The sequence below is a fragment of the Nannospalax galili genome, unplaced genomic scaffold (assembly GCF_000622305.1).
Source record: "Nannospalax galili isolate Female #2095 unplaced genomic scaffold, S.galili_v1.0 scaffold192, whole genome shotgun sequence".
Taxonomy (NCBI): Eukaryota; Metazoa; Chordata; class Mammalia; order Rodentia; family Spalacidae; genus Nannospalax; species Nannospalax galili.
Window position 1 is genome coordinate 448,283 of NW_008331810.1, and position 26,663 is coordinate 474,945.

Here is a 26,663-nt window from a genome sequence, read left to right on the forward strand (position 1 = left end):
ATGACCTGGGAATTTTGGATGTAACAGTCTAACATATGCCTCAATATAAACATGTACAGTTGTTTGAAAACAAATATTTGGTGTCAACTTCCTTCTGTGGAGAGCAGCACTACAGATTTTGTACAAATACACAGGCTTGACTAAAGAGCTAAAATAGCACTTGGTATCTGTTCAAATGTTGGCATGCCTGTTAGGAATGTATCCCCCTCACCCACGTCTCTTACAAGCGTAGAAGGGAAGCAGGGGCGGACCACCCCCCATCTCCTTCACTTCTGAAGAGCTAGGAAACGAAACCCCGTGTGCATGGCCCGATGCTCAAAGCTTGGAGGGCAGATGAGCTCATTTCTCTCCGGGCTGTTTTATTTTATTCATTAGCTAAGAAGACACAGGGCTCAGACCTGGGGGCATGTCAAGCCTCCATAGAACTAAGAGATCTATAAGCAAAACTCATTAATTTTCAAACCTGAAAAATAAGCTAGAAACATAAAAATGAATGGATGGCTTCTTAGATAAATATTGCAAAAGTATCCATCTATCAATTCCTAAATTGTTCAATTTCATTTTTTAATATTTTTTAATATTTTTACTTTACATGTATGAGTATTTGCCTGCACGCATGTAAGTGCACCACATGTGTGCAATGCCCCACAGAGGCCAGAAGAGGGTGTAGGATCCCCGGGAACTGGAGTTACAGATGGTTGTGAGCTGCCATGTGGGTGCTGGGAACAAAACCAGGTGGTCCTCTGTAAGAACAGCCAGTGCTCTTAACAACTGAGCCATGTCTCTAGCCCCTAAATTCAGTTTAACATTCATCAGAGGCTTCAGTGCCCTGTCCATGGAGACCACACATTTTCTCACTGTGCAGAGGTTCTCAAGGATGCACAGTGTGGGGTATGGTGTGCTGAGAAATCATAACTGATGGTAAAATGGTCACAAAATTCAAAAGCAGTTTCTTCTTGTATTATCAACCAAACTGTAACACTCACTGGGTAATAAGGCATATTTTAGAATATAGATCAGGATCCTAACAAAAAATACAATTACGATTTACAGAAGCCTAAATGTGGCTTGGGTCACTTACTGGCCAAACCAATAAAAAATGAGAGATGCTCTTGAAAGATAAGACTTCAGGCTGAGGAGATGCCTTGGTGGACAACTGCTGCCACACAGGGGTGAGGACTAGAAATCAGAACCCCAGAACCCACATAAATGCTGGGTAGGCATGGCTGCCCTGCTATAATTCCAGCTTTGGAAGGCTGAAACAGGAGATGCCCAGAGCAAGATGGCTAGTAGACAAGGTGTGCTGGGCAGCTATGGGCTTGAGTGAGAGACCCTGTTTCAATGACTAAAAGACAAGAGCCATCAAGGAGGGTGGTTCCCCATATCAACCTTCGACTTCCACATGCATACACACCCACATGTGTGTGCACACTAATGCATGCATGCAAACATACATACGCATGTGCATCACACACACATGAAAATGGAAAAAGAAAAAATAGTTAAGACTTCTTGGGGCTGGAGAGATGGCTCAGCAATTAAGAATACTTGCTGTTCTTGCAGAGGACCTGGGTTCAATTCCCAGTACCCATATGGTGGCTAACAACTATCTGTAGCTCCAGTTCCAGGGGATCTGACACCTTCTTCTGGCCCCTGTGTGCACTGCATACACATGGTCTATATACATACATGCAAAGCAAAACACTCATATACATAAAATAATAAATACAAATGTTAAAAAAGACTTCCTTCGGCAGCACAGTCATCCTGCCCCATGAATCACCTTTCTTTGGGAAAATCCTCCATGTGTATTTTCTACCTGTCATAATGACACACAGTGTCAGGAAGGAGGAAGTAGTTCTATCCAAGGGTAATTAACTTATAAAAAATAAAGGATTGGGCAAAATCAACACAAAACTAAAATTCAAAGGTCACCGGCCTAGCTACAGGTTCAAGTTGGTATAGCTTTAAAAACCTAGTCAAAAATGCCAAAAACAAAGAGAAAGAGAGAGAGAGAGAGAGAGAGAGAGAGAGAAAGACTGACTCCATTCTGGGAGGGGAGTATCTCAACATGGTCAAAATAGAAAGGGAGAGGTAGCAACAAAGTCAAGATTTATCAAGGACAGAAATCTAAACAGCTCACCAGGGAAGGCCAAGAGCTGTGGTAACTCAGCAGCCCTAGGCTTAGTAGACCAGATGTCCTGGAGAGCCCTTCAGGGTAAGTGGGTGAGAATCAAGCTTGGAAATAAAGTGACCAGAGGACTGGCAAACACCAAGGCAGTTGTGATTTGGGACCACTTTCTGTAGGGCCTCGTGAGATGTGGACAAGCCCAACCCAATCCACGTCCCTCTGCAGGACACCCGAGGGAAGTCTCTGCTGGGGCCCAGCAAAGCTCAGACATGGCACAATTAAGGAGCAGAAACATGGTGGCAGACGTACTGACTAACGTCAGAACTGTCCCTGCCTCAGCTCATCCTTAGCAACTGTCAAGCACTCCCATCACTTGTTAGAGATCCCCCCCCCGCCCCACCTCTTGTTCAGGCACTGGACAGAACCCAAGGACATTCTTCCATGGAAAGGAAATTTCAATTCCTTAGAGGAACTGCTCAATGCTCAGCCATTCTGATCATTTATAAAGGGACCCTCTGGCTCATCACCGATTCATGAAATGAGATTATGAGGGTACACCTTTCTCAGCAGGAGAAGCCCTGTCCAAAGTGAATGTTTGGGATGGAGATGTTGGGATGCCAATAAACTGACATCATCTTGTGTGTTCACATTGTATGACAAGGGGCTGGAGAGATGGCTCCATGGTTAAGAACATGCATTGGTCTTGCAGAGGATCCCAGTTTAGCTCCCAGCTCCCATCCATCTGTAACTCAAGTTCCAGTAACTGTAATTCTAACTCCAGGGATCCAAAGGCCCTCTTTTGGCCTCTAAGGACATGTACACACATGGCATATGCTTACATATCCACACACACACACACACACACACACACACACACTAATAAAAACAGAAAGATCATTATAAAAATATACATGCTGCATGACAAAATCTTTCCATTGAAAATTATTGGGAAAAGTTCATTCTGTGTGAAGCCACTGTTTTATCTAGTATTATTTTTATGTGTATGAATGTATTGCCTGCATGCATGTAGGTGTACCCATGTCATGCAATGCCCGAGGAGTTCAGAAGAGTGTGTCAGATTCCCTGAAACTGGAGTTACAGACAGTTGTTAGCCACCATGTGAATGCTGGGAACTTAACCTGGGTCCTCTGCAAGAATAGCCAGTACTCTTAACCACTGAACCATCTCTCTAGCCCCTGAAGACACTGTTTTTAATTTTTAAATTAAATTAATTTTGATTTGGGTTGGGGGAGGGGAGTACTGAGGATCGAACCCAGGGCCTCAGACACGATAGGCAAGTACTCTACAACTGAACCACACGGTACATCCCCAGCCTTCTTTCAACTTTTTATTTTGAGCCATTGTTTCACTATGTGGCCCAGGTTGGCCTTGAACTTTTGATCCTTTTGCCTCAGCCTTCCAAATAGCTGGAAGCAACCAGTTTTGAGTGAGGAAGGATCTATTTATCAGATAATAGAAAAAGAGACTCAAACAAGAAGCCTTCTCCCTAAAAGAAGGATGGAAGACATTCCAGTGTCAAAGTCTGTGTGAATCGACTAGCCCAAGGCCGGAGGATGCATGGCTGGAAAACCTCCTTATGTTAAACTAAAGGGCATCTTTATCATGGAGTCTCCTGGCTGCTAATCAACGGTTGGAGACTGCTATTGTCCTAGGTTCAGCAGGAATAGTCTCAGCGATACAAGATGTGCACGTGCGATGCTCTAGGACATTAGAGCATCCCAGGTCTGGGTACTCGTCCATCTCCTAGCTCTGATTTGGTATCCCTTTTCCTGCAGGGAGCACACCAGGTGGCAGGGCACAGGGAGGAGCAGGGCCCCTTTGGGAGCAAGTACTTGGCCTAGGGGCAAATGACTCCCTTGGGCTCTACTCTCCAAACAAGATGGGAAGTTCCTTTGTACTGAGACAACAAGGGGTCAAAGCGCATTTCATTAAGGCCTTGGGTGTGAGTGTAAAGGCTAGTATAACTTGCCCCTTCCCCGTCCTCCTCCTCTCCCTCCTCCTCCACCCTTCCTTTCTGATGTCAGACTCACCCTCTGTACCTTAATAGTTATACAACTAAATGGAAATGCTTCCCTTCCTCGTGGTCCCCATTTCCCCAGACCTCCTCCCCTCCTGTTTAGATGGTAGCAGTTTGAGACAAGAAACAAACCTGGACTTCAGAGACACTCTCGTTTCAGACTGGGCATCCTTTCTGTTTGGCTGTGTGAGTGGGGCATTTCCGTGACATCTCGGAGCCTCTGACTCCCCTTCTAGCAGATGGAACTAACAAATGCCCAGGGCCTCCTATGCGGAGGGGGCGTGGCTGCGGGCGGAAAGGCTTCCTATGAGGGGGCGCACGTGGGGTGGGAGCCTTCAGATTTCCCTTCACTGTGACTGTATCAAAGTTCCCAGAGCTGAGGCTTCCAGATTTGTCCCCTTCTAATCTGTCCCCAACTGTGTTGCCAGATCAGCCTTCCTAAAGTAGGACTGATTTAATCAGCTTAAAACATAGTCATTATATTACATATTTTAATATTTTATCGTTTTTATTTTATGTATCTGAGTATGTTGCCTGCATGTATGTAAGTGCACCTGCATCATGCAATGCCAGCAGAGGTCAGAAGAGGGCATCGGATTCCTTGGAACTGGAGCCACAGACAGTTGTTAGACACCAGGTGGGTCCTGGGTCTTCTGCAAGAGGAATCAGTGATCTTAACCATGGAGTCATCTCTCCAGTGCCACTAGTTATTATGTTTTAGTCTGTGTGTGTATGCACACACTAGTGAGTCTGACTGCAGGTGCACACATCTGAGGTGCACACGTGGAGGTCAGAGAGAGCAACCTCAGGTGTCCCTCCCAAGCTTCTGGGATTCACCTGCATCTTCCTCCCATCTCAACAAAGGAGAAATGAGATTATAGACGTGTATGATACCACACCAGGATTTTATATGGCTTCTGGGGATTCGAACTTAGGTTTTCATGCTTGAGCAGCAAGCACTTTGCTCCCTGAAGCCACCTCCCCAGCTTCCCAGACATTATTTCTATTAGAATGGCTATGAGGCAGCTACAAATGGAAGGTGAACAGAGCACAAGGTCTGCTTGGGAGACCTGGCTACCAGTTGGACATCATATATGGGACAAGAGGCTGTGGCCCCATGGACTGGACAGCACTGCGTCTACCTGTGTCCCTCCTACTAGGTTGACAGCTCCCCAAGGCCAAGACCTGTGTCTTGTCATCCCAGAGATGCATGACTCAATAAAGAAGTACTGGACACCTGTTTGTGCTCTGGGCGAAGACCATAAAGAAAGCAGCCTCCTCCGCTTGCAGAGCTGTGTGGAACATATTTACTGAATTAATCAACATTAATCAAAATCGCATGGCAAAGACTCGGTTGTTCAATAGCAATGGTATTTCACGTTCTCAGAACATGGATTCTCCTGTGGGGGTGTGTGTGTGTACCGATGACGGCATCTGAGTTTTTGTGTTTCCCAACCCCCGTTTGGCTTAATGTTGGAGAAATAGACATTCCAGCCTGTGCTTGAAGCACGGCTGTGGCATCTTGGCATCGAACTTATAGTTGAGAATATGGAGCAGATGGCTTCGACCCCTGGAGTCGGTGCCAGCACAGCTGGCTCTGATCTGAATACAGACAAACAGAACAAGCTGATTGGCACTGAGATATGAGGAAAGGTGATGGTCCACAGCCAGGTGCTTGGGACATGAGAGCCAATGAAGACTGATTTCTACTGGCATCTCAGTTCAGAGACACATCCTCACTGATGACTGTTATTTGAAATCTGATGGCTGTCACTAAGCTTCTCCCCTTTAAAAACCAATCATATGAGCTGCTTGGTGATAGGCTGAGTTGTGTCCCCTAAAATTATTTGTTGAAATATGAAACCCTGGTTGTTCAGAAGATGATCTGTTTTAGAGACAATGTCTTTACAGACAAGTTAAACTGCAGTCACCGAGGTGGACTGTACTCCAGTATGACTGGTGGCTTAATACAAAAGGTGGGGCAAGTCTGGAACTGGCGAGATAGCTCAGTCAATAAAGTGCTTGCTATGCAGACACAAGTACCCGAGTCCAATCCTCAGAACCCACAAAACAAAAAGTTAAGCATGGTGGCACATGCTTAATTCTAGAACTTGTGAGGCAGAGACAGATCCCTGGGGCTTGCTGGAGGATGGAAGAGGAAGAGGAGGATGAAGAAGAGAAAGGAGGAGGAAGAGGGTGAAGAGGAGGAGGAAGAGGAGGGAGAAGAGGAGGAGGAAGAGGAGGGAGAAGAGGAAGAGGAGGAGGAGGGTGAAGGGGAGGAGGAAGAGGAGGAGGAGGGAGAAGAGCAGGAGGATGCAGAGGAGGAGGAGGACGAAGGCTAAGATGGAGGACGGAGGATGGAGGAGGAGGTGGGGGGATATAGACAGCACTCAAACTCTGGTGTCTGATAGCTGATCTCTGTTCTCCACATGCATGTGTACCCACACTCACACATATACCCATGGACACATGGATACACATACACACACATACAAGGTAAACTCTGGATGTATACGCATAGAGAGGAAGGGCACTGAGAAGAGACGCAGGAAGAGGCTGGTCATCCAGAAGACTCAGAGAGAGGCCCAGAGTCGATCCCTTCCTCTCAGCCCACAGGGCTGCCCTGTAACACCAGCCTCAGACTTCAGCCCCCAGAGCTGACAACACGTGTGGGTACTTTGCTGCAACCTCCCTAAGAACTAGTACAGCTTCAATTTGGGTATAGTCTTCTTTGCTGAGGCTAAAGCCTTAATTTATAATGTGATCCTTTTTTTTTTTCAACCAAGGCAAATAGTCCACTGAGACCAGAAAGTGAAGTTTGCTCAGCTGGGGGAATTCCTCACCAGTACAAGTTCATCTTTTAAAATCACCACTGACTGGTAAGTCACTGTGAGGACAGGCTGATGGGTAGTGTCTCACCTGGATTAGCGAGGCGGCTACTCGTGGGTCCCAAAATCTGATAAGGATCTACGGCAGAGAGAAAAGAAGTAAATTTCGGAGATAATGGCTGGGAAATAAATTTCACACGATGAAATTCGGGTTGACAGACTTGTGCTTACATGGTGGAAAGGTAAAAACACTCCCCACCCCAGAATCCCTGCCTGGATCTCCTGTGTGAGGTAAGAGGTCACACAGTGTCTTGGGAGTTTCTTGCTGGAAGCATTCTAGTTGGTGGAACAGCTTGGATGCCCAGATTCCCAACACCTGACCCACAGCTCACAGTAACCTAGGATATTAATGGAGCAAATGTGAGTTAAGTCCACGGTTGACCCCAGCCCCACGAGGGCCATGATGTTCAGTGTTAACCTTCCATCCCATCTTGGACTTGACATGTTGACAATGGTGTTGGTATAGACACTATGGAAAGTTGGAGCAACAGAATTCATAGATCCGAAAGCCACAGCTCCCATGCAAGGAGAATGTTTCCTCTACAATCACTGCACAGGCTCCGGAAACATCTTAAGGGAATCTCAAGTCCTCCCAGCTGAACAACAAATTTGTTTGGACTTCATTTTACATACAGAACAGTTCTGAAGTAGAAAAACAATGCTAAGTTCCTTTTAAAGGGGACACACTTTAGAAATGCCCTGTTGACCTCAACCTCTCTTAGGCTCCCAGGGTGATCTGTGAAACATACCTAACTGAGGACGCTGGTCTTCAGTCTTGGGCACTGTGGAAGGAGATGGCTGAGCAGCTGAAAATCCAAAAATGACAAAGAAAATTAGCAAATTAGCTCTATCTTAGACTGGGCTGTAAGTCTTTAGTAGTGTTTATTTAATAATGATTCCATCAGCAAATTATCAGCATGATAATCTTACTCTTACAACAAGAAGCATCTTGTAAGGAGAAATTCTCCCTTCTAATGAAATGACATAAATATTATAACAAACAGGAATGTTTTTCATTATTTTAACAATCTATTATATGCACTGCTTCCAAACATAATAAAAAGAACTTGAGATGGCTTACAAAACAAAACTCAGTGAATTATGGTGCAAAATAAATAGACACAGGAAAACTGCCAGGAAAGAAAGGAAAGCAAAGATCAGCTAGAATGAAGGAGATAAATCAGCAGTTGCTAAATCAGGGCTCAAAATCCCGTGAAAACTACGCTCATCCATGAGAAAATAGGTCTCATTTATTTCTTTTTGTTACAGAAGTAGATAGACCCCAAACAGAAAGAAACTGAGTTCAAAGGTCACCTGTTTTCATTCCAACGAGATACCCTTTGCATGTTGAAAAGGCCATAGAGCAACCACAGAAATTCTAATTTTTCCTGGCTACAGTCATCACTGTCTATAGGGGACTAGGGACCAAGCCTGTACCTTTGGACTGAGGAGTGGGGTGGCCGTGGCCGGTCCAGGCTGATCTCCTGGGAGGCTCATAAGGTAAATCTGTAAAGACAAATAAATGGACTAAAAAACTAATAATGTCATTTTGATAACAGATGTTTTTTGTTTTGTGTTTCTTAAAATAAACATTGTATAAAAAAGCAGTAATCCAAAAAAATTTAATTCTAGATTCCACTAGGTTTGGGTTTCCTCTATAAATTAGACTGTGTACATGTTATATATTTGTATATTTTCTTGATTGAAAATTCTCTCCTTCATCTAGTTGATTATTCCAAAGCTTGCTGTCTCTGTCACCCTCTGTCTCTGTGTGTCTATCTCTCTCTGTCTCTGTCTCTCTCTGTGTATGTGCACATGCACTGGGTATTTGTGTGTACATACGTGTATGCAGGTGCATGTGCATGTGAAGGCTAGTTAGAGAGGTCAACCTTGAGTGCTGTCCTTAGGCACCATTTGCCTTGTTTATTGAAACAGATTCTCTCACTGAGCCTCATCTGGGGCCCATGGATTTGGCTACCCTGGATAGGCACATGCCATCCAGCCCAAATCTTTATGTGGGTGCTGGAGAGTCAAACTTGGGTCCTCATGCTCACATGGCAAGTACCTTAAAGCCAAGCCATCTCCCAGCCCCTCTTACTGACCCTTCTAAAGCTTTGTCCTACAACCAGAGGTCAAGAAGACCATAGAACATTTTCTCTTTTACAATCTGACTTATCACCAGACCAACCAAGTCTTCAGGACCCATCTGAGCCTGAGCCTATAATGGGCATGAATCTACCAGGTCTTGCTGGAGTTTACCCTCAAATCTGCATAAGGAAACTCACACTCCTGTCCCCACTTCCTTCTTGGAAATGATCATTGTCTTCTCTTACTTGTGAGCTGCCTCCCTAGACAACCCTTAATTTCCCCTTGATAATCTTTTTTTTTTTTTTTTTTTTTTTTTTTGGTCTTTTTGAGACAGGGTCTCCTTGTAGCCCCAGCTGTCCTGGAACTCACTATGTAGACCAGGCTGGCCTTGAACTCACAGAGATCCACCTACCTCTGCCTCACGGGTGCTGGGATTAAAGGCGTGCACCACCACGTGTGGCATAACCCCTTGATAATCTTATCTACTTATGTTGTCGGTCTTAATTGGTCTAGTGGTTTTTCTAGGCAAATGGTTCCTCTTTCTCTTTCTCTAAAAGAATTTAGTATTTTTGTAAAATGAATTGCACCAAGCAAATTCAGGACTGAAATAGGATCAGCCCACAACACTCTAACAATGATCTTCTGAGCCTAGTTACAAGTCAGTTATTTTTATGTCTTTATTTATAATATCACTTGTGCCACTTTGCAGATGCGGATCTAACAACTACAGATCTATATTCTCAACATAAATCAATTATAATCATCGAGGTTTCTAAGTCATTTCAAGTTTCTTTCAAAAATATATCCCATTTTTCCCTTAATATCCATGCATATATTGAGGCCATTTGTACATGAGATTATATTACAAAGTCATTTTAAAACTATGTGCTAAATGTGATAGCCCATGCTAGTAATCCAGTACTTGGGAGGTGGAGGATCAGGAGTTAAAAGTCTTCCTCAATTACATACCAAATTTTAGGCCAGCTCAGGCTACACGGGATTCCATCTCAAACAAACAAGATCTGGGTGTGTTGGCTCATGCCTGGAATCCCAGCACTTGGGAGGTTGGGTCAGGAGGACTGCCATGATTTCAAGACCAATGTGGTCTACATAGTGAGCTCTAGAACAGCCTGGACTAGAGGGTAAGACCCTTCCTCAAAATCAGAAACAAAATAATTAACAAATTTAAATAGAAAACTGTTTTCTTGGGTTGGTTGGTCCCAGTTCAGCATCAAGGGCCCCTCTGGGCCAACTGAAAGTCATAGCCTGATACTTCTGAAGGTGTTCTGCCAAGCACCAGGAGACGGCCACAAAACTCTCATTTGGAGGGCGGCGTGATGCAATTATTTTGAGTCTCTCAGCAAATCATTTAACCTCATTTAAAACTGGCAATGTGGTGGGTCAGCCTTCAAAGCGCTGATTATGTTGCAGTGTGTATCTCCTTCTATGTTCATATCCCAAAGCGAACAGAAACGATGCACAATGTGAAATTCAACACAGAAAGGCTTTAATTCAATCGGTCTGTTTGGCTGCAAGCATCACAACTGGTGTGGTCTGTGAAATTCTACCCTCCTGGGCCTCCCAGGGCTACACAGTTTCACTTTTAAACTCCGCGATGGCTCCCTCTTCTTGGTGGCATTTTAGCATTCTGGATCCTTCAGCTTTTCTGGAGTCGGGGCAGCATGTGGGAGTTAAAGCCACAGCCACTATCAATTTACAACTAAATTTCATCTCACATCTCTGGGAGCATTTTGCAAATGGATTCTTAGCCAGCTGCATTTTTTTTTCTAAAATAAAATTTAAATTTAAAATATGGAGACCAGCGAGATGGTTCGGTGGGTGAAGACATCTACTGCCAAGCCTCACAACCCAGGTTTAATTCCCGGAGTCCACACAGTAGAAAGAGAGAACTGACTCCTGCAACCTGTGGCTTGTACACATCCCCTACCACCTGTACCCCTCTAAAAACAAATACAAAGTAATAATATTTATTTTAAAGATAGATAGCAGAAGTTTTAATACGACAGTTGTCTTAGGCTGAATAATCTACTAACAAAGCAATTCTCCCATCCTGCCTAGTTCAGGGTCAGACAGACACAAAATGACATCCAGAGACGGAGGTCCTAGATTCTCGCTTCTCAAAGTGTGTTCCGTGGACTAGCAGCCAAAGAAACATGTGGGGGGAGTTAGAAGTACAGAATCTTTCCCAGGACCTACAGAACCAGCATTTTAACACAGTCCCAGGCCACTTGGGCACATGTTGAATTTTTCAAAACTATCTCTAGAAATTTTCCATTGCTCTTCTAAGAATCCCCATTATTACAGATAACGATTTCAAGACTGCTATCTGGAGTACGCTCATACAAATTTAGAACAAACTTCTGGATTCTAGAGCGACTCACTGGCCTGAGGTGGAAGAATTACAACCAGAATTACAGGAGAGCCACGGGTTTATCAACCACCACCGAATACAGAAAAGCAAAGTACCACTCATGAAATGCAGGTGGGACAAAGGCCTGCGCACCGAACTATGACTACCAAAATATCTTTATTCATAAAACCCTTTGGAGGGTGAAGAAGTATGCCCCATCTTTCCTTGGAAATAACTCAGGATCTAAACACGACCAAATCGAGTGTCATTTTCAGCCACGTATCTGAGATGTTGGCATGATCAGTGATTAACATGTTCATAAACACACTGCAGAGGGAGATAAGCAGGTCTTGTTCTCTCTCATGGGATTCTATGCCAACATTTCCTTACCAGCTGCTGGTCACATGCTGTGGGCACTAAGCCCTCTCTTGTGGGTGGCGACCTGGGAAATGCTGACCTTGGGAATTTCTTTGACGAGGGACAATCAGAGTGACCACAGAGTCAGTGTTGAACGCTTCTACATTTGACAGCTTAGAAAATCACTACCCATCAGTCTTTGCTACACATCCTTTGTTGAAAGCAGGGTATAGGACTTCTGATAAAACACATTTTATACTTTTTTGGGGTGACCATCCCGATATGCCCCCCATTTCTTTTTATCTGTCATCTTCAAGCTAATCAACTCACACAGGTGTGTGCAAAATTCCTTTTGGGCAATCACTTTGCTACTGTATTTGCTGAAAATGATTTAAAGACCTGAATTTTATTAAAGCAATTTCACGGGCATTGTGGAGTGTCCACAGAAGCACAGTCTAAGCCACAATTCAGACAAAAGCCACGGCGTGGAGACACAAAGGTGGGGGGGGGTCTTGCCTGGTGTGTCCTCTCCGTACACAGCACCTTCATGTGTTTGCTAGGAACCAGGATTAGTTTGTGATTCTGTGAAGACCCTTCCAAGCACACCCTTGCCAAGCCATCAACAAGTCAGCATCCTAGTTTCTCTCCTCCATGCGTGCTAAGTTCTATCCAACTCTATTCTTTCTCCCTCAGCTCACTGGAAAGGGCTCCCAGCTTCCTCGGCCTCTACTGAGCCACTCTGCATTTTAAAGGGCCAGAGCTTGGCTCTTGGAAATTCTTCCTCATTCCAAAGTATCCATGCCAGGTCTACAAGGCAGCTCTGAAGATACCCTGGAGGATGGGGATGGGAAGAAAGGAAATGGGCCTCCTGTCCTGTACTTGAGCTGAGGAGGAACACAAAGTAGAAAGACCAAGACTGACCACCTACAATGGATCTATAAACCTCTGTGAAATGGAGGGAACTGATAGACTCAGCCCCGCGGTAATCAACCTGCTCTTTACCTTCCTCTGGATCTTTCTAAGGTATTCTTAAATCCTGTACCAAACACATGGAGACGGGGCAATGTGCATGGATTCTGCTTGAGCGTGTAGCCCTCTGTGCTTAGAGCTGGAAGCGAGTAAAGAATGGATTGCGCCAACCGTCAAGGCCTCAGGTTTACACAGCACCTAACAGCAGAGCGCGGCAGCTGTGGGGGCACCAAGCTGGGATATGTTCAACAGCACCAGGTTTCACTTTCATGAAAGACTAGAGGAAGATCCCAAGAAATTTCCCAAGCGCACCGGCCTCAAGGCTGCTCCCAAGGCCGTGTGTGCAGACTTACACTCTCTAGTTACTTTGCTGACACTCTAGGTGCCTTTCATGATGTAAGGCCTGTTGTGGTGACAGAGAAGAGGAAGGAGCTTTCTGGTACTAGGCCTAGCTTTCTTCTGACCTAGTCTTAAGGGGCCAGGCTGTGTGGTACCCCATAATGTCATATTCTGGCTCTCAAGATGCCGTGAATAGCATCTGTCTTGGCTTCTGACCCTTGAACCTGCGGCCCCAAAGGGCAGTAGCTTCGGAAGGAGAGGACTCGGGAAAGGAGACTGGTGGGGGAGGGGGCTTGGTGGTAGTAACTGCAACAACCTGAGAAACAGATCCAAAGCAGCGATCATAAACCCACAAAACAGCGTGATGAGCCGACATGCTAACGACACCGTGACGTGCCTACATGCTAACATCTTAGAGGCGGGGGACTGATCCAGGTGCCATGTTCTGAATCAGGGAGTGTAGAAAGCAAAAATGGGTGGGACTTGAATAAGGCAGAACAGTGTCCCCAGGTTATGACCCACAAGACAACTGGGAAGCCTGCTAACTCTGAAGTGATACTGAAATGATGACCCAGGGGCTCTGGAATAGATAGTTCTTTGCAGAAGTTTGGACATCAAAGAAAAAAGGGAAAAAGGACATTGGGTTGGCAGCTTGGCAGGGGGTGACCAAAATCAGGAAAGGGGGTGGGGTGGGAAGGAAGCACCGGGCAGCGGGATTCGAAGGATGGAATACGCGGGTGGAGCATCTCTGCTATCTGATCTAAACTCATAAAACGGGAAACTTGCTTTTTTTTTTTTCTTCCAGGGACTCTATGGTGAAATAGCATTAGTATAGAAAAGAGCTGATTAGAGTCTAAAGGGACTTATTACTTAGGAACTTGGCTTTCTTTGGGATCAGCACTTGCGTGCTGACCAGAGTCCTCTGTGCTGGATAGCTTTAGTGTCAACTTGACACACCTGGGTTGAGGGAGCCTCAGTTGGGGAATTGTCTCTATTGGACTGGCCTGTGGCCATGTCTGAGGGGCATCTTTTTTGTGGGTGATGTGGGAGGGCCCAGCCCACTGTGGGTGGTGCCACAGCTGGGCAGGTGGGCCTGTGTTGCAATAAGAAAGCAGGCTGAGCAGGGGCCAGGGGAGCAAGCCAGTAAGCAGCGTTCCTCCATGGCCTGTGCTCCAGCTCCTGCCTCCAGGTTCCTGTCCTGAGGTCCTACCTTGGGCTCCCTGATGAACTGTGACCTGGTAGATATAAGATAAATAAATCCTTTTCTCCCCAAGTTGGTATTGGTCAGAGTATTTTGTCACAGCAATGTAGAAACAAACTAGGACATCCTCTATCCATAGATGTTGGATTAGAGAAATGGATATCCCAGGGTGGGTGGAGGACAGGAACATGGGTCCCTGTCCCCAAGGATCCTGTAAGAAAGAGCCAGTCATCACTCCCACTGACTACAGGAAGAGAGTCAATTCCCTTGGTCCCCGCCTCACGTCCTGCAGCTCTGAGACAACCTGGCACAGTCCGTTCCCTTGGGTCTTCATTCACACCTCCACAGGCTTTCTCAGTCATGGCAGCACATCTGGAAGGTCCACAGCTTGGTGATGGCTAGCCCAAGATGGAGAAATAACTCTACCTTCTCTGAGTTTGGATGAGTCTGGCCTGCAGCGACTAGTCCTCTGCCTTGTTCGGTCTTCTTTAAATTCTTTACATGTTACGCGGGTGGAGCATCTCTGCTATCTGATCTAAACTCATAAAACAGGAAACTTGCTTTTTTTTTTTCTTCCAGGGACTCTATGGTGACAGCCATAATCAAAAGAAGTATTTCCCACACAAACTGAGTCTCAGGAACAGGTTGCATCAGTGATGGGGAAAGAGAACTGTAAGCTCTGCAAAGTCACGCTCCAGTAAGGGCCACCTCAGTAAGACAGGCACCTTAGAGTGGCCTGCCACGCCGAACTTGCCACTTACCCTCCCTGGCATGAAACACAGAGAGAAACTCAGCCATAATTCTGCTGTCAATCACTCTCCTCTCCATACACTTAGACATGCCACCCTTTTGAATCCACCACCCCACAACAGGATCGATGCACCTGTATGGTCCCTTGTCCTATCCAACCAGTTCACCAGACCAGCTCACAAACCCTAGCCTTGAGACCCAGCCAGCAGCATTCATGAGTGGCTTCAAACAAACACATTTAAAACATTTAACTAATTAACCTCAAAGGGAAAATGCTCTGCAGACAGATTTTATTATTTATTTTTAACTATAGGTACAGGCGGCATTTTTAAAAGCTCCCAATCGTTAATACCCATTCGTACCCATCTCTGTGCTTATGCCAAGATGCATTTGGTGACAGTAAACTGGGCAAACCCTAGAGCCAGGGTCAAGGGAGCATTTCTGCTTTTCAATATACTTGGCAGATTTTTCAGGCAGATACTGGGTCTAGTCCATTACTCATTGGCCTATAACATGACAGAGGATTTTGGCTGGATCTTTCCACATGGTTACTGGGAGCAGGGACGCAAGCTTTCTTTCTCAGGTCAGGTCAAAGAAAACTGCTAGCCTGCTAGGACAGTAGCAGCTACACCGGGCAGGGCTGGGGTACAAGCCATGTCCACATTATCACTGTTCAGCCTTGATCTGTCTTCCTCACTGGAAAGTTTCCAAGCCTGAGATCTGGGACCAGGTCAACTGAGATTCATGCAGACTGGACATGTAAGAGAGGTCAAGGAGGGGCTAGCTGCGCTGAGGAATAATGAGTGCTAGACCTCCCTATAAGAATATAGAAAACGCTTCCCACTGCCTGGGACCATGACTCCCTCAGCTTCGTGGCTAGCACAAAGTGGCCGTGACTACCACGAACGGGTGGGGGTCTAAGAGTGCTACACCCTCCACCTGAAATTTCCTTCCTACTTGATCCCCTGGCAGATGTCGACCTCTCCTCTCCGGGCATCCACCAGCTCTCTGAAGGCTTCCTGGTTCTGATCATGTGGTCGGACTGCCTCCTGCTCCTGCAGCCACTAGGGGACGCCTCAACCACCAGTTCTTGTGCTTTATGTACAGAACCACTGACCAGTCTCTGGCTGTCCTTGGCTCCCACTGCACTATGCGAACACCTTCTAGAACTTCAGGCTAAATCTTCCTACTACTTTACTACTGTACCCTTCAAGGTGGGCCCAGCCAGACAAGGCAGGCAGTCAACAGACCCCCAAGCCAAAAGGAATGTGCAAGCAAGCTTTCTAAAGAGGGGCAGGTTTTGGAGCCGGTTCAGGTCTATATACCCAAAGGCTATTTTTGTGCTTGGCATTAGATAAATGTTTATTTCTGTATGAATGATATGGAAATTAATTGCCTAATTAAATCATCTGGAAAGACATAAAGTATGATTCAGATGTAAATAGCATGCACTACATGTTTCTCTGAAAAAATGGCTTCACCCAAAGAGCTGGGAATCAGTCACTGGTTTGGGATTGCTGTCCCACTGAAGAGAAACAGACTGCACATCAGTCTTTACGTTAACTTGAAAATGGGAGGCGCTGGTCCCGCTATTTGGAGCTACCTAAGTATGGAATCTGCTTCTAAGTCGGCATCTTGGACCCCTCTAGTGCTGTCTGCATGCAGCAGTTGGGCTGTACTGAGTTTGCACATCAAGAGGGTCAGCAATAAAACTGCAACTCATTTCAGATCCGGGATGATCTCTCTAGGTCATGGGACTTAGGTTCTGGTCTCCGCAGGAGTGACACAATCACACATGGGTGTTGGCGTACCTGGCCTAGTTGTAATTCTTTGCGTAGCTTCAGGATATACTGAAGTATTTGGGAAAATAAAAGCCGCACCCCCTGCAGACAAAAGGAAAGACAGAACATGTGAAGGTCCTTTGCCGCGGCTGTTGGCCTAACCCATCGTTACCAAATCCACCTCGCCTGGTGACAACACTCAGAGCTAACCTTTCAACTTCAACAGAGTTCGAGAAACACAAGCCGCGCTGCAGACACGGATTCTAAATGAGGAACAGTCTCTCCTGTGCCTGCTTCACCATGAAACACTTTGCTTTGTTTGTTTTTGTTTTTGGTCTTTTTGAGACAGGGTCTCCCTGTAGCCGCAGCTGGCCTGAATTCGCTATGGAGACTAGGTTGGCCTCGAACTCAAAGAGATCTGCCTGCCTCTGCTTTCCAAGTGCCGGTATTAGAGACATGCGCCACTGTGCCCAACATTATTTATTATTTTTCAGCATTTTTTTAAAAAAGTCCCTTCGTCTCACTAGCAATCTTATTTTATTAAAAACTTTCTATGGTACATAGGGTTTTTTTTTTTTGAAAACTATATATGGTTCATAAATTTTTTTTTAGTTTTATTTATTATTTTTATTTTATGTATATGTGTGTATTGCCTGCATGTAGGTAAGTGCACTGTATTGTGCAATGCCAGCAGAGGACAGAAGACGCTGTACCCTGGGACTGCAGTTATGGACAGTTGTTAGTTGCCATGTGGGTGCTGGGATTCGAACCTGGGTCTTCTGCAAGAACAACCAGTATTCTTAACTGCTGAGCCATCTCTCCAGCCCCTCATAAAATATTTTTATAATTTATTTTTATTTTGTGTGTATGAGTGATTTGCCTGCAAGTATGTAAGTGCACTTGTGTGCAATGCCCAGGGAGTCCAGAACAGGGCATCAGATCTGGAACTGGAGTTACAGATGGTTGTTAGCTGCTGTGTGGGTGCTGGAAAATGAACTCTGGTCCTCTGCAAGAGCAGCCAGTGTGCTCTTAACTACTGAGCCATCTCTCCTGGCCCCCAGTTCATGAAATATTTTAAAGAGCTCGTGAAAGATAGTTTGAAAGAATTATAAATATTTTGCTGAAAACTATGGATTGCATTCAAAGTTAAGCCATATTCAAATCCATGATTTTTCCTTCTGCCTTTCAATCAATGTTCATCTTAGCTGAGGAAATCTCTCTTTGGACGTCCAGTCCTTTCAGAATTTATCATCCTGCCTTTCAATTGCTTCTATCATTCAACAATAATAAAATTAGTGAAATCTGAGCTTTGTGGAATTTTCAGTCACTGTTAAAGAATTTCTAAATGAGTGTGGCATTATCAGAAAATGTGTGTGGCTCAAAGGTGTTTCCTGAGAAGGGAAATTATTTGCTTAAGTTCTTTGTTACTTTTGGCCAGAAGATCATTAACAGGTTGACATATGCAATACAACTGGTGAAGGAGCGCCGGCCACCGATAGTTTCCATATTACAGTAAAAGCATGGTGTTTTGAATACAGAGGACCAGGAAAACCCAGCAATTTACTATGAGTATTTAAACCAAGACTGAACTCGTGGGACTAGACATTTTAAAATAAAAGGTGACTATTTGGAAAGTGAAGTAAAGGAGACCCATGACAGGGCTTGCATGCTCCTTATGGGCTACAGAGGCTTAAAAGCTCTTACCACTTCATCCCTAGCTGGGTGTTGGTGAGGCGCAGTGAGTGGCCCACAATCTAGCAGGTGAGCAGAGAGTACCCATGCATATCCCCAATAATGCCATTGGGAGGGCCATCAAACCATGTAGATGTGCATACAAACCATGATAATACATTCATCTACAGAGGAGCAGGACAGAAGCAGGAGGGTTAGTCCATGCCAAGCATTGGGTTAAACCCTACTAGGCTCAGGCATGAAACAGAAATCAATAAAGTGTAGAACCCAAGGTTAGGGACAGGAAGCAAGCAGGCACTGGGCTAGGGACTGATTTTATATTCTGAAAAATTGCAGCAGAGTTTCCTCTGGAATACAAGTTTGTAAAAAAAGTATGACCTTCTCTGATTGCCCTTTGCAAACATCCAAATCCGTATCAAGTCAAAACAAGTCCAATGGCCCCAAACTGAATCAGAATACCAAGGTATCTTAGAAAACATTACTGTGGGAGTAGAAATGGAGATCAAGAGATCCCTCTGGCCCCTCCATGCCAGGCAAGGTTTTAGTCCCTACAGGACTGACACACTGGGACTAATACCTTACTCCATGGAGTTGGGCTGTAGTTGTGACTACTTTTGCACATTTGGTTAAAAGGGGGTAAGGGATGATAGGAAGTGCTCAGATATCAAAGGACTTCTCCTTCCTTCACCCCACTTTCTGTTTTCTAACCTCTGACCTGGCCCAAGTTGTACTCCAGAGCAAGCACATAGAGACAAGACCCTCTGCTTATCTTGGAGTAGAGCAGGGCTGGCATTACCTGTGTTTCTAGCATGCATTAACCGTGGAGAGTTTTGCAAGGCCTTATCAACATCATCGGAAGTCAAATGTGGAAGAGGAGCTACAAAACAAAACAGAAAGCGACACGGGAATGAAAAGAGACAGAATCACCTTTCTTTAAAATAAAAGAAAAAACAGAAAGAAAAGAAACACCCCAACCCAACCCACCCAACATCAGGGGCTGCTGGAAACACAGTTGTCAGGCTTCTGGTTAGCACGTTAAGTCCTAAATGGGTGCCTTCACCCCGGAGAGAAGTGGATGGGATGCCAAGCAGAGAGACCCAGGGGAAGTCTCCTCCCCACCTTGCACTTAGGCTCCCTTTGGACCATGCTTGGTGTTGTAAGCATTAGAGCATGCAACATCCTTCAGGCTCAGGCCTCTACCTGCTAATATGCTACCTGGTCAGCTTAGGCCAAGGTACCTGATAGGAAGTGAAAAGGTTCCCCGTTTATGTTCAGGTTGGATGGGAGGAGGGACTTGACTTCGCTTTAGGAACGATAATCCCCCAAGGCTTTTGTCCCTTCCAATTTGGAGCACCATGGAAACTAGCCAGTGTGTGGCCACTTTCTCTACAATAGTCCATCCTGTTGTGGGGACCAGGGAGGAGGGAGCAGAGGACAAACACAATTAAGACTGTTGCCTCCTTGTCACTAGCTGAGGTTGCCTTGTCCACTTACATTCTAGCATGTGGTCCCCTCAGTCCTACATGGTCGCTGAGTGAGAACCAAAGGATGCTGTGCACCACCCCGTCTGAACCCTCTGAAGTGGATTCTGCAGCCATGGCAACAGCCGTGGCTGCTGAGGAGCGCAGCTTACTCTCTCTGAGGTAGTGGAGATGTGAGAGAAGGATGTCAGCATTGTAGCTCGGGGTGAGCCTCTGGAAGTCGTCCTTGGTCATCTTGCACAACTCCTTCCCATCAATATTCTGGAATAACAAGACGTCCACGTCTGGAAGGCCATATTCTTTCACCGCCCACTCTAGCCACTGCCGGACATGGTCTGTGCTCCATAGTGTAGGATCTAAAACAGGTTGAAAATATACTCAGTCAACTCCTGAAGAGGAGTTTCTCATCAGAGAGCACCCCAGTGGAATTGCAAACCAGCCCCAGGGCCAGAGCAGCCTCCTCAACGGCTCCAAAAGTACCAGCCTGAGGCCCCAGGCTCAGTGAGAGAGAGAATGTCTTGGGGAACAATGAAAACTGACCCTTGAAAATCTACTGGTATGTCTATATAAAAGTAAGAGTTAGCAATCTATCATCAGGAGAGTGCTAGTAGAAATTACAGAAAGAATATAAATCAGGCTGGGCAGATGGCTCAGTCTAAAAAGTGCTTGCTTTGCACAAGGACCAGTGTTTAAGCCCCAGAACTCACTTTTAAAAAGTTGGGCATGGTGGCATAAACTCATATATCCAGAGCTGGGAACGTGAAGGATGGAGGAAATCTAGGGCTTGTTGGCCAGTCAGCCTACTTGGCGAATTCCAGAAGTCCCTGGCTTCTACACTTAACCCCTCCTCCATACACCCCACCCCCACCAATACACTAAAATAATAATCACAGTATTTGTACAAACTGCTGACGAGAGTTTGAGAAATAAAGTATAGGCGACTCAAAACCCTCCCTATCTCGCGGCTCATGTGGCTCACAGGGAGCGGCTGGAGGGCTCTCTGGCAGAGAACGTGGATGTAACTACCCGACACCTGCAGAAACTGAGTCTGGGGCACACTTTCCCTCGTCAGCACAGCACAGAGGCCACAGGTGCAAGGCCCTGCTGCAGGAGAGGTGGCCCAGAGCAGGATGGGAGGGCAGACCCTGGTGCGTGGGAGCAGGTGATCCCAAAAAGGACCAAAGGTGGGAAGGCCCGTCAGGAGCAGCCCCAGCTGAAGGGCCTCAGAAGGCCCAGGGCTGAGGCTGATTGGGTAATGGCTCTCTGGAGCCTTCAGAAACACCTAGGTTGAAAACAGATGCCAGGTGGTGGCACTGCACCATCTCTCCATGTCCTGGGCTTCACATGGGGGGGGGGGGCTGCCCCTCCCTCCTGTTTCTGCCCCATGTAGAAAATGAGGGTCTTGGTCTTGGGTTTCGAGGCAGTCCCTTGAAGGAGAAAGTCTAGAGGGGAGGGTCAGACTCTCCTTCTGAGTCACTTTGTAGACAATCATTTTTGAACCTTGCTTGGTCCCCGACCAGTAACATTTCAGGGCTTCAGCTCTGCACCCTGGGTGTGCGCTGGAACACCTGATAAATAGTGAGAGAGAAACAGCCGGGGGACACCACCAGAGCTCCCCTCCCACCCTGCTTCTCTCCCTCCCTTCTTCCCTCCCCCCTCCCCTCCCTCTTCTCCCTCCTTCCCTGTTTCCCTCCCCCTCTCTCCCCCCTCCAGTCCTCCATCCCTTGCCCTCCCTCCCCTCCCATCTGCCCTCTTTCCTTTCTTAGCCTCTATTTTTCTCTCCCTCCCTCCCTCCCTCCCCTCTATCCCCTCCCTCCCTTCTTTCTTTCCTCCCTTCCCCTTATTTTTGTTTTTAAATACTTTATTTATTATTTTTATTTTATGTGTATGTGTGTATTGCCTGCATGTAGGTAAGTGTGCCAGTGTCGTGCAATGCCTGAAGAAGACAGAAGCTGTTGGATCCCAGGATCTCCTGGAACTGGAGTTATAGACAGTTAGCTGCCATGTGGGAGCTGAGATTCGAACCCAGGTCCTCTGCAAGAACAGCCAGTGTTCTTAACCACTGAGCCATCTCTCCAGCCCTTCCTTCCCCGTATTTAATCCTCCCATTCCCTCCCTCCTTTCACATTGTATCATCTGAAAATAAATTATTTCAACTCTAGGAGATAAAATGCTCTTTCGCTTCCATTTCCATCCTAGAGACTTAAGTCTACTCCTAGCCAGGTGTGGTGGCACACGCCTTTAATACCAGCACTCGGGAGACAGGGGCAGGCGGATCTCTGTGAGTTCAAGGCCAGCCTGGTCTACATAGTGAGTTCCAGGACAGCTGGGGCTATAGGGAGACCCTGTCTCAAAAAGACCAAAAAAAAAAAAAAAGAATACTCCTGACCCAAATGCATGTATTGTTCTTATACAACTTTTAAATGTTTTTACTGGATCTAACATATATTTGTTTTATGTTTTAAAGTTAATACCAGTGGAATATGGATTAGCTTTGGTCACTCAGAACTCTAATTTCAAGATGTAGCTCACAGACAGAATCCATCACAAAGCAGCTTTGGGGCCCGTCTTGCAGGTGCAGACCTACTTCCCTGGGTAAGCATTGCCTCCTGGCATCCGTGGAGGAGTCTGATGGATCCACAGCTTTGAAACCACCTGGGGAGATACCTGGTCTTTCCCAGAGCATTTGAGAGGTTACAACGCACCCCCGCCCAGTGATTGTAAGAAGGAGCTGAGGTTCAGATTACCTATCCAGCTCTTGGTTAGCCAGCTGTTTCTCTATCCCAGTGCCAAATAGCACCTGCAGCAAGCTAATTAGAAAGGCAGACTTGGGGCCGGAGAGATGGCTCCACAGTTAAGAGCACTGGCTGCTACTGCAGAGGACTCGGGTTCGATTCCCAGCACCCGCATGGTGGCTAACAACCATCTGTAACTCCAGTTCCAGGGGATCTGACACCTTCTTCTGACCTCCAGGGAACTGCATGACACGGGTGCACTTCCACACATAAAGGCAAATACACTTATACACATAAAATAAAAAAAGAAAGGCAGACTCAGGGCTGGAGAGACGACTCAGTGGGTAAAGTGCTTGCTCTGAAAGCCTGAGGAATTGAGCTTGGATGCCCAAGTCCACATAAAAAGACAGACATGCAGTACCCATCTGCAATTCCAGTTCCAGGAAAATGTGGACACGTGGATCCCTGGAGCTTGCTGACCAGACGGCATAGCCTCACTGGGGAGCTCCAGGTTCCATGAAAGACAGGCCCTGCTTCAAAAATAAGGAAAAGGGCAGGTAAGGAAGCCAGCTAATGTTGGCCTCTGGCCCCCACATGCATATGTACTCACACACAACAATGAAAGAAGAGAGAAGAGAGAGAGAGAGAGAGAGAGAGAAGGAAAGAAAGAGACCCAGCCCAGAGTCACAGCACCATTGTACACTTCTACAATATCTTCACAGTAAGTTTGAGAAAGTGCTCCCTGGGGGAGTATATGGGTCACAGGGCACATGCACCTTCAATTGACCACCGAGTATAGGGTTTCATCCAACAGTCTCCGACTCACCCTCTAGACTGACACCATTCAGAAACTGCACACTCACTGTCTTTGCTGCAGAGAATTTCAAAATGCCCAAGGCAGTGTCGACAGACGTGCACATTCATTGTGAGGCCTATGCATGGGAGCCTTCTGCTGATCTGTGGAGGGTAGGTATGCCTATGGAGCAAGAATGCTGTCCTTGGGCTCATACACGCTCACACGGTTATTTGCCTTTGGATCAGACAGCTGCTTTGCGGATAACATGTTCAACACTAAACACTCTTCCTAGAAGGCTATCTTTTCTTTATGGCACATCGGGATTCTTCCTAACACAGAAGCAGACCCTGTCACCCTTAATTTAGCTTCTCCTTCTCTTTGACTCTGCAGAAAGCAGTTTCAATACCCTCACAGGAAGGTCCTCCTGTCTTCCACACCCCCTTAGTCAGTCCCCGTGAATCCCACCATTAGACACTAGCCAAACCCTTCTTTTTGTTTTCTTTTGCTTTGAACATGGGAAGGCTACCTTTTCTTTTTTTTAGGGGGGCGGTTAACTAATCTCTAGAAATGAGTTTATTCTGGAAATTGTTTTTTTTTCTCTTAAAAATGAATCCATGTTAAAAAATCTTGCCTAAAAGTCACTAGATTCATGTCAACTGGTGTCTTAGTTACTTTCCCTCTTGCTGAGATAAAATATTCTGACAAAATCAACTTCAGTGAGAAAGTTTGTTTTGGCTCAGGGTTCAACAGTACAGTCCATCATGGTGGGGTCATCCTGGAGGCAAGAACTTAAGGCAGTGGTCAAGTTGCACCCATAGTCAGCAGGATGGAGACAGAGGATATAAATGGAGATTGGAGATAAAGGATGGAGGTGAAGGAGGCAGATGGAGATGGGGAAAGTACACGGAGGGTGGAGATGGAAGATGGGGCTGAAAGATCAAAAAGGAGAGTAGAGATGGGGTGTAGATGAAGGATGAAGATAAAGAATGGAGATGGGGAAGGAGCTCTATAGAGGGCTTAGTAGGACACAGATGCTATGAAGGGAGAAACAGGAAAGATGGGGGTGACTTGAACTAGGGAGGGAGGAGGAAGGAAATTGAAGAGGGCAAGGAAGGTGAGATAAATTACACTACAGATACTTGAAAAAGCCATAGGGAAATATATTATTTTATAAGCTTACTTAAAAATAAAAACACATATTTTTAATAGTTATTCTGTGCAGGGTGATGATGTTCCCCCCAAAATCCATAGGCTACCTAATAAAAAGACACTGTCAAGTACTGGAAATCCCCATTGCAATTGTTGGTCGAGGGCATTCAAGAGACTCCAAAAACAATATAGGCTATTGCCTTTGCACTTGGTTGCCTACCAGAACTTGAAGTAAGACTCTATTGCTAAAGAAACTATACACTTTGGACCCAGAATCTGGAGAGATTGAGCTGCTCCTGGCCTGGAAGCCTCCTCCCTCATAGCATCAGAAGGTGCTATGTAAGCTGCCAGGTAGAAAAGTAATCAACACCTCAACAGTGACTGGCCTAGCAAGATATTCCCAATGTTGTAATAGTTGTGCTTTTATCTTAAGGGTAACCAACAGCTGTCTAATTAGACTGAAGACCCACTCAAAAGAAGGGAAATTCACACCTGGTACTATAAACCTAGCCAAGTATCTGTGGTTGGAGGGTCATGGACCTTAGAGGAGAACTTCCTACCGTCATTTCCCTAAACCAATATAGTTTCTAACCATATTCTAAATACCTATTCTTAAACCCACAGATAAGTATATCTCTTGCCCTCATCAAAGAAGCTTCTTTTTCTAGCAGATGAAGACTCTCACAGAAATTCACAACTAGTCAAAATACAGAGAATACGTGACTGTGGGCTACCGAGCTCCAACTGGCACATCTGTAATGCAATTCTTATGCCTAAGACTCAGGGAAAATTGCTGAAAATTAGGTAGAAAGAAAATTAGGTGAGAGTCAGAGGACCAGGATGCCTGTTGCTTGACAGTGTCTTCTAGACACAACAGGGAAGTCGCAACCATGAAATCTTAATAATATGGTTACTTAAACAAGACCTGGACAATGACAACATCACAAGTTGACATGCCAACACGGATGGGGGATGTTTCACAAGATCCCACTTCTAGATGAAGAGCTACAGGCAGTCGATGGCTGAGAGGAGGAGGATCAGCTTTCCTCAGGGATAAGCTCCCTGATAGGTTATCCAAACTCAAGTGGTCAGCCCTAAACACAGTACACTCAAAGACTACTAATCTGAGTCACTAAGTTGTGTTAGTGTGTGTGTGTGTGTGTGTGTGTGTAAAGAATGAGGAAGAGGAGGAGGAAGGGAGGAGGAGAAAGGAGGAGTTGGAAGAAGAGGAGGAGGAAGAGGAGGAGGAGGAGGAGGTGGAAGAGGAGGAGGAAAAGGAAGAGGAAGAGGAGGGAGAGGAGGAGGGGGGAGAGGAAGAGGAGGAGGGGAAGGAGGAGGAAGAGAAGAAAGAGGAAAAGGAGGAAGGGGGCAGAGGAAGGTGGCATGCCCTGTGAGGACAGAGATACAGAGGGAGGAGGAGGAGGGGGAGGAGGAGGGGGAGTGGGAGAGGGAAGGTGGAAATGATGGAAATACAGTATTCGTATGTGAAATTCTCAAAAAATAAAAACTTAAATTACAAGAAAAGACCATAGATGGAAGCTGGGATCCGCTAAGGGGGACTTGAGCACCTTGCTAAGAAGGTTAGACTTAACAATGAGGAATTTCAGAGTCATTAGACATTTCTGAGGGATCAAAAGATGTCTCCAGTTGCATCGAGCACAGACAAGTTGGTAATGAGAATGAGACTGCCTTGGGAGTGAGAGTTTACATGTTTGGGTTCTGAGTCTGCCATTTACTGGGTGTAAACCCTAACCTCCCTGGAATTAATCTTATTTTCCTGTGATAATGAACTGAAATGTTAGGGGGTTGAAAAGTCAATGAGATAACATATGTAAAAGCACTTGGCCAACAATCACAAGTTGCAGAAAAAGAAAAGTGTCCACACAAGAGGATCTTG

At 45.8% G+C, this 26,663-nt stretch overlaps 1 protein-coding gene across 4 annotated transcripts in view; it reads right to left on the minus strand.

Annotated features, from left to right (window-relative positions):
- Positions 1-26,663, minus strand: part of Erg (ETS transcription factor ERG) — a 202,476-nt gene that overhangs the window by 6,507 nt on the left and 169,306 nt on the right. For all 4 annotated transcript variants that reach the window (XM_029560529.1, XM_017796557.2, XM_008826910.3 and 1 more), the window contains 6 exons: positions 20,239-20,442; positions 19,402-19,482; positions 16,944-17,015; positions 8,495-8,563; positions 7,807-7,863; positions 7,089-7,136 (listed from right to left, as the gene is read on the minus strand). In XM_029560529.1, coding sequence (XP_029416389.1) covers positions 7,089-7,136; positions 7,807-7,863; positions 8,495-8,563; positions 16,944-17,015; positions 19,402-19,482; positions 20,239-20,442 — 531 coding nt within the window. The remainder of the gene's footprint in view (positions 1-7,088; positions 7,137-7,806; positions 7,864-8,494; positions 8,564-16,943; positions 17,016-19,401; positions 19,483-20,238; positions 20,443-26,663) is intronic.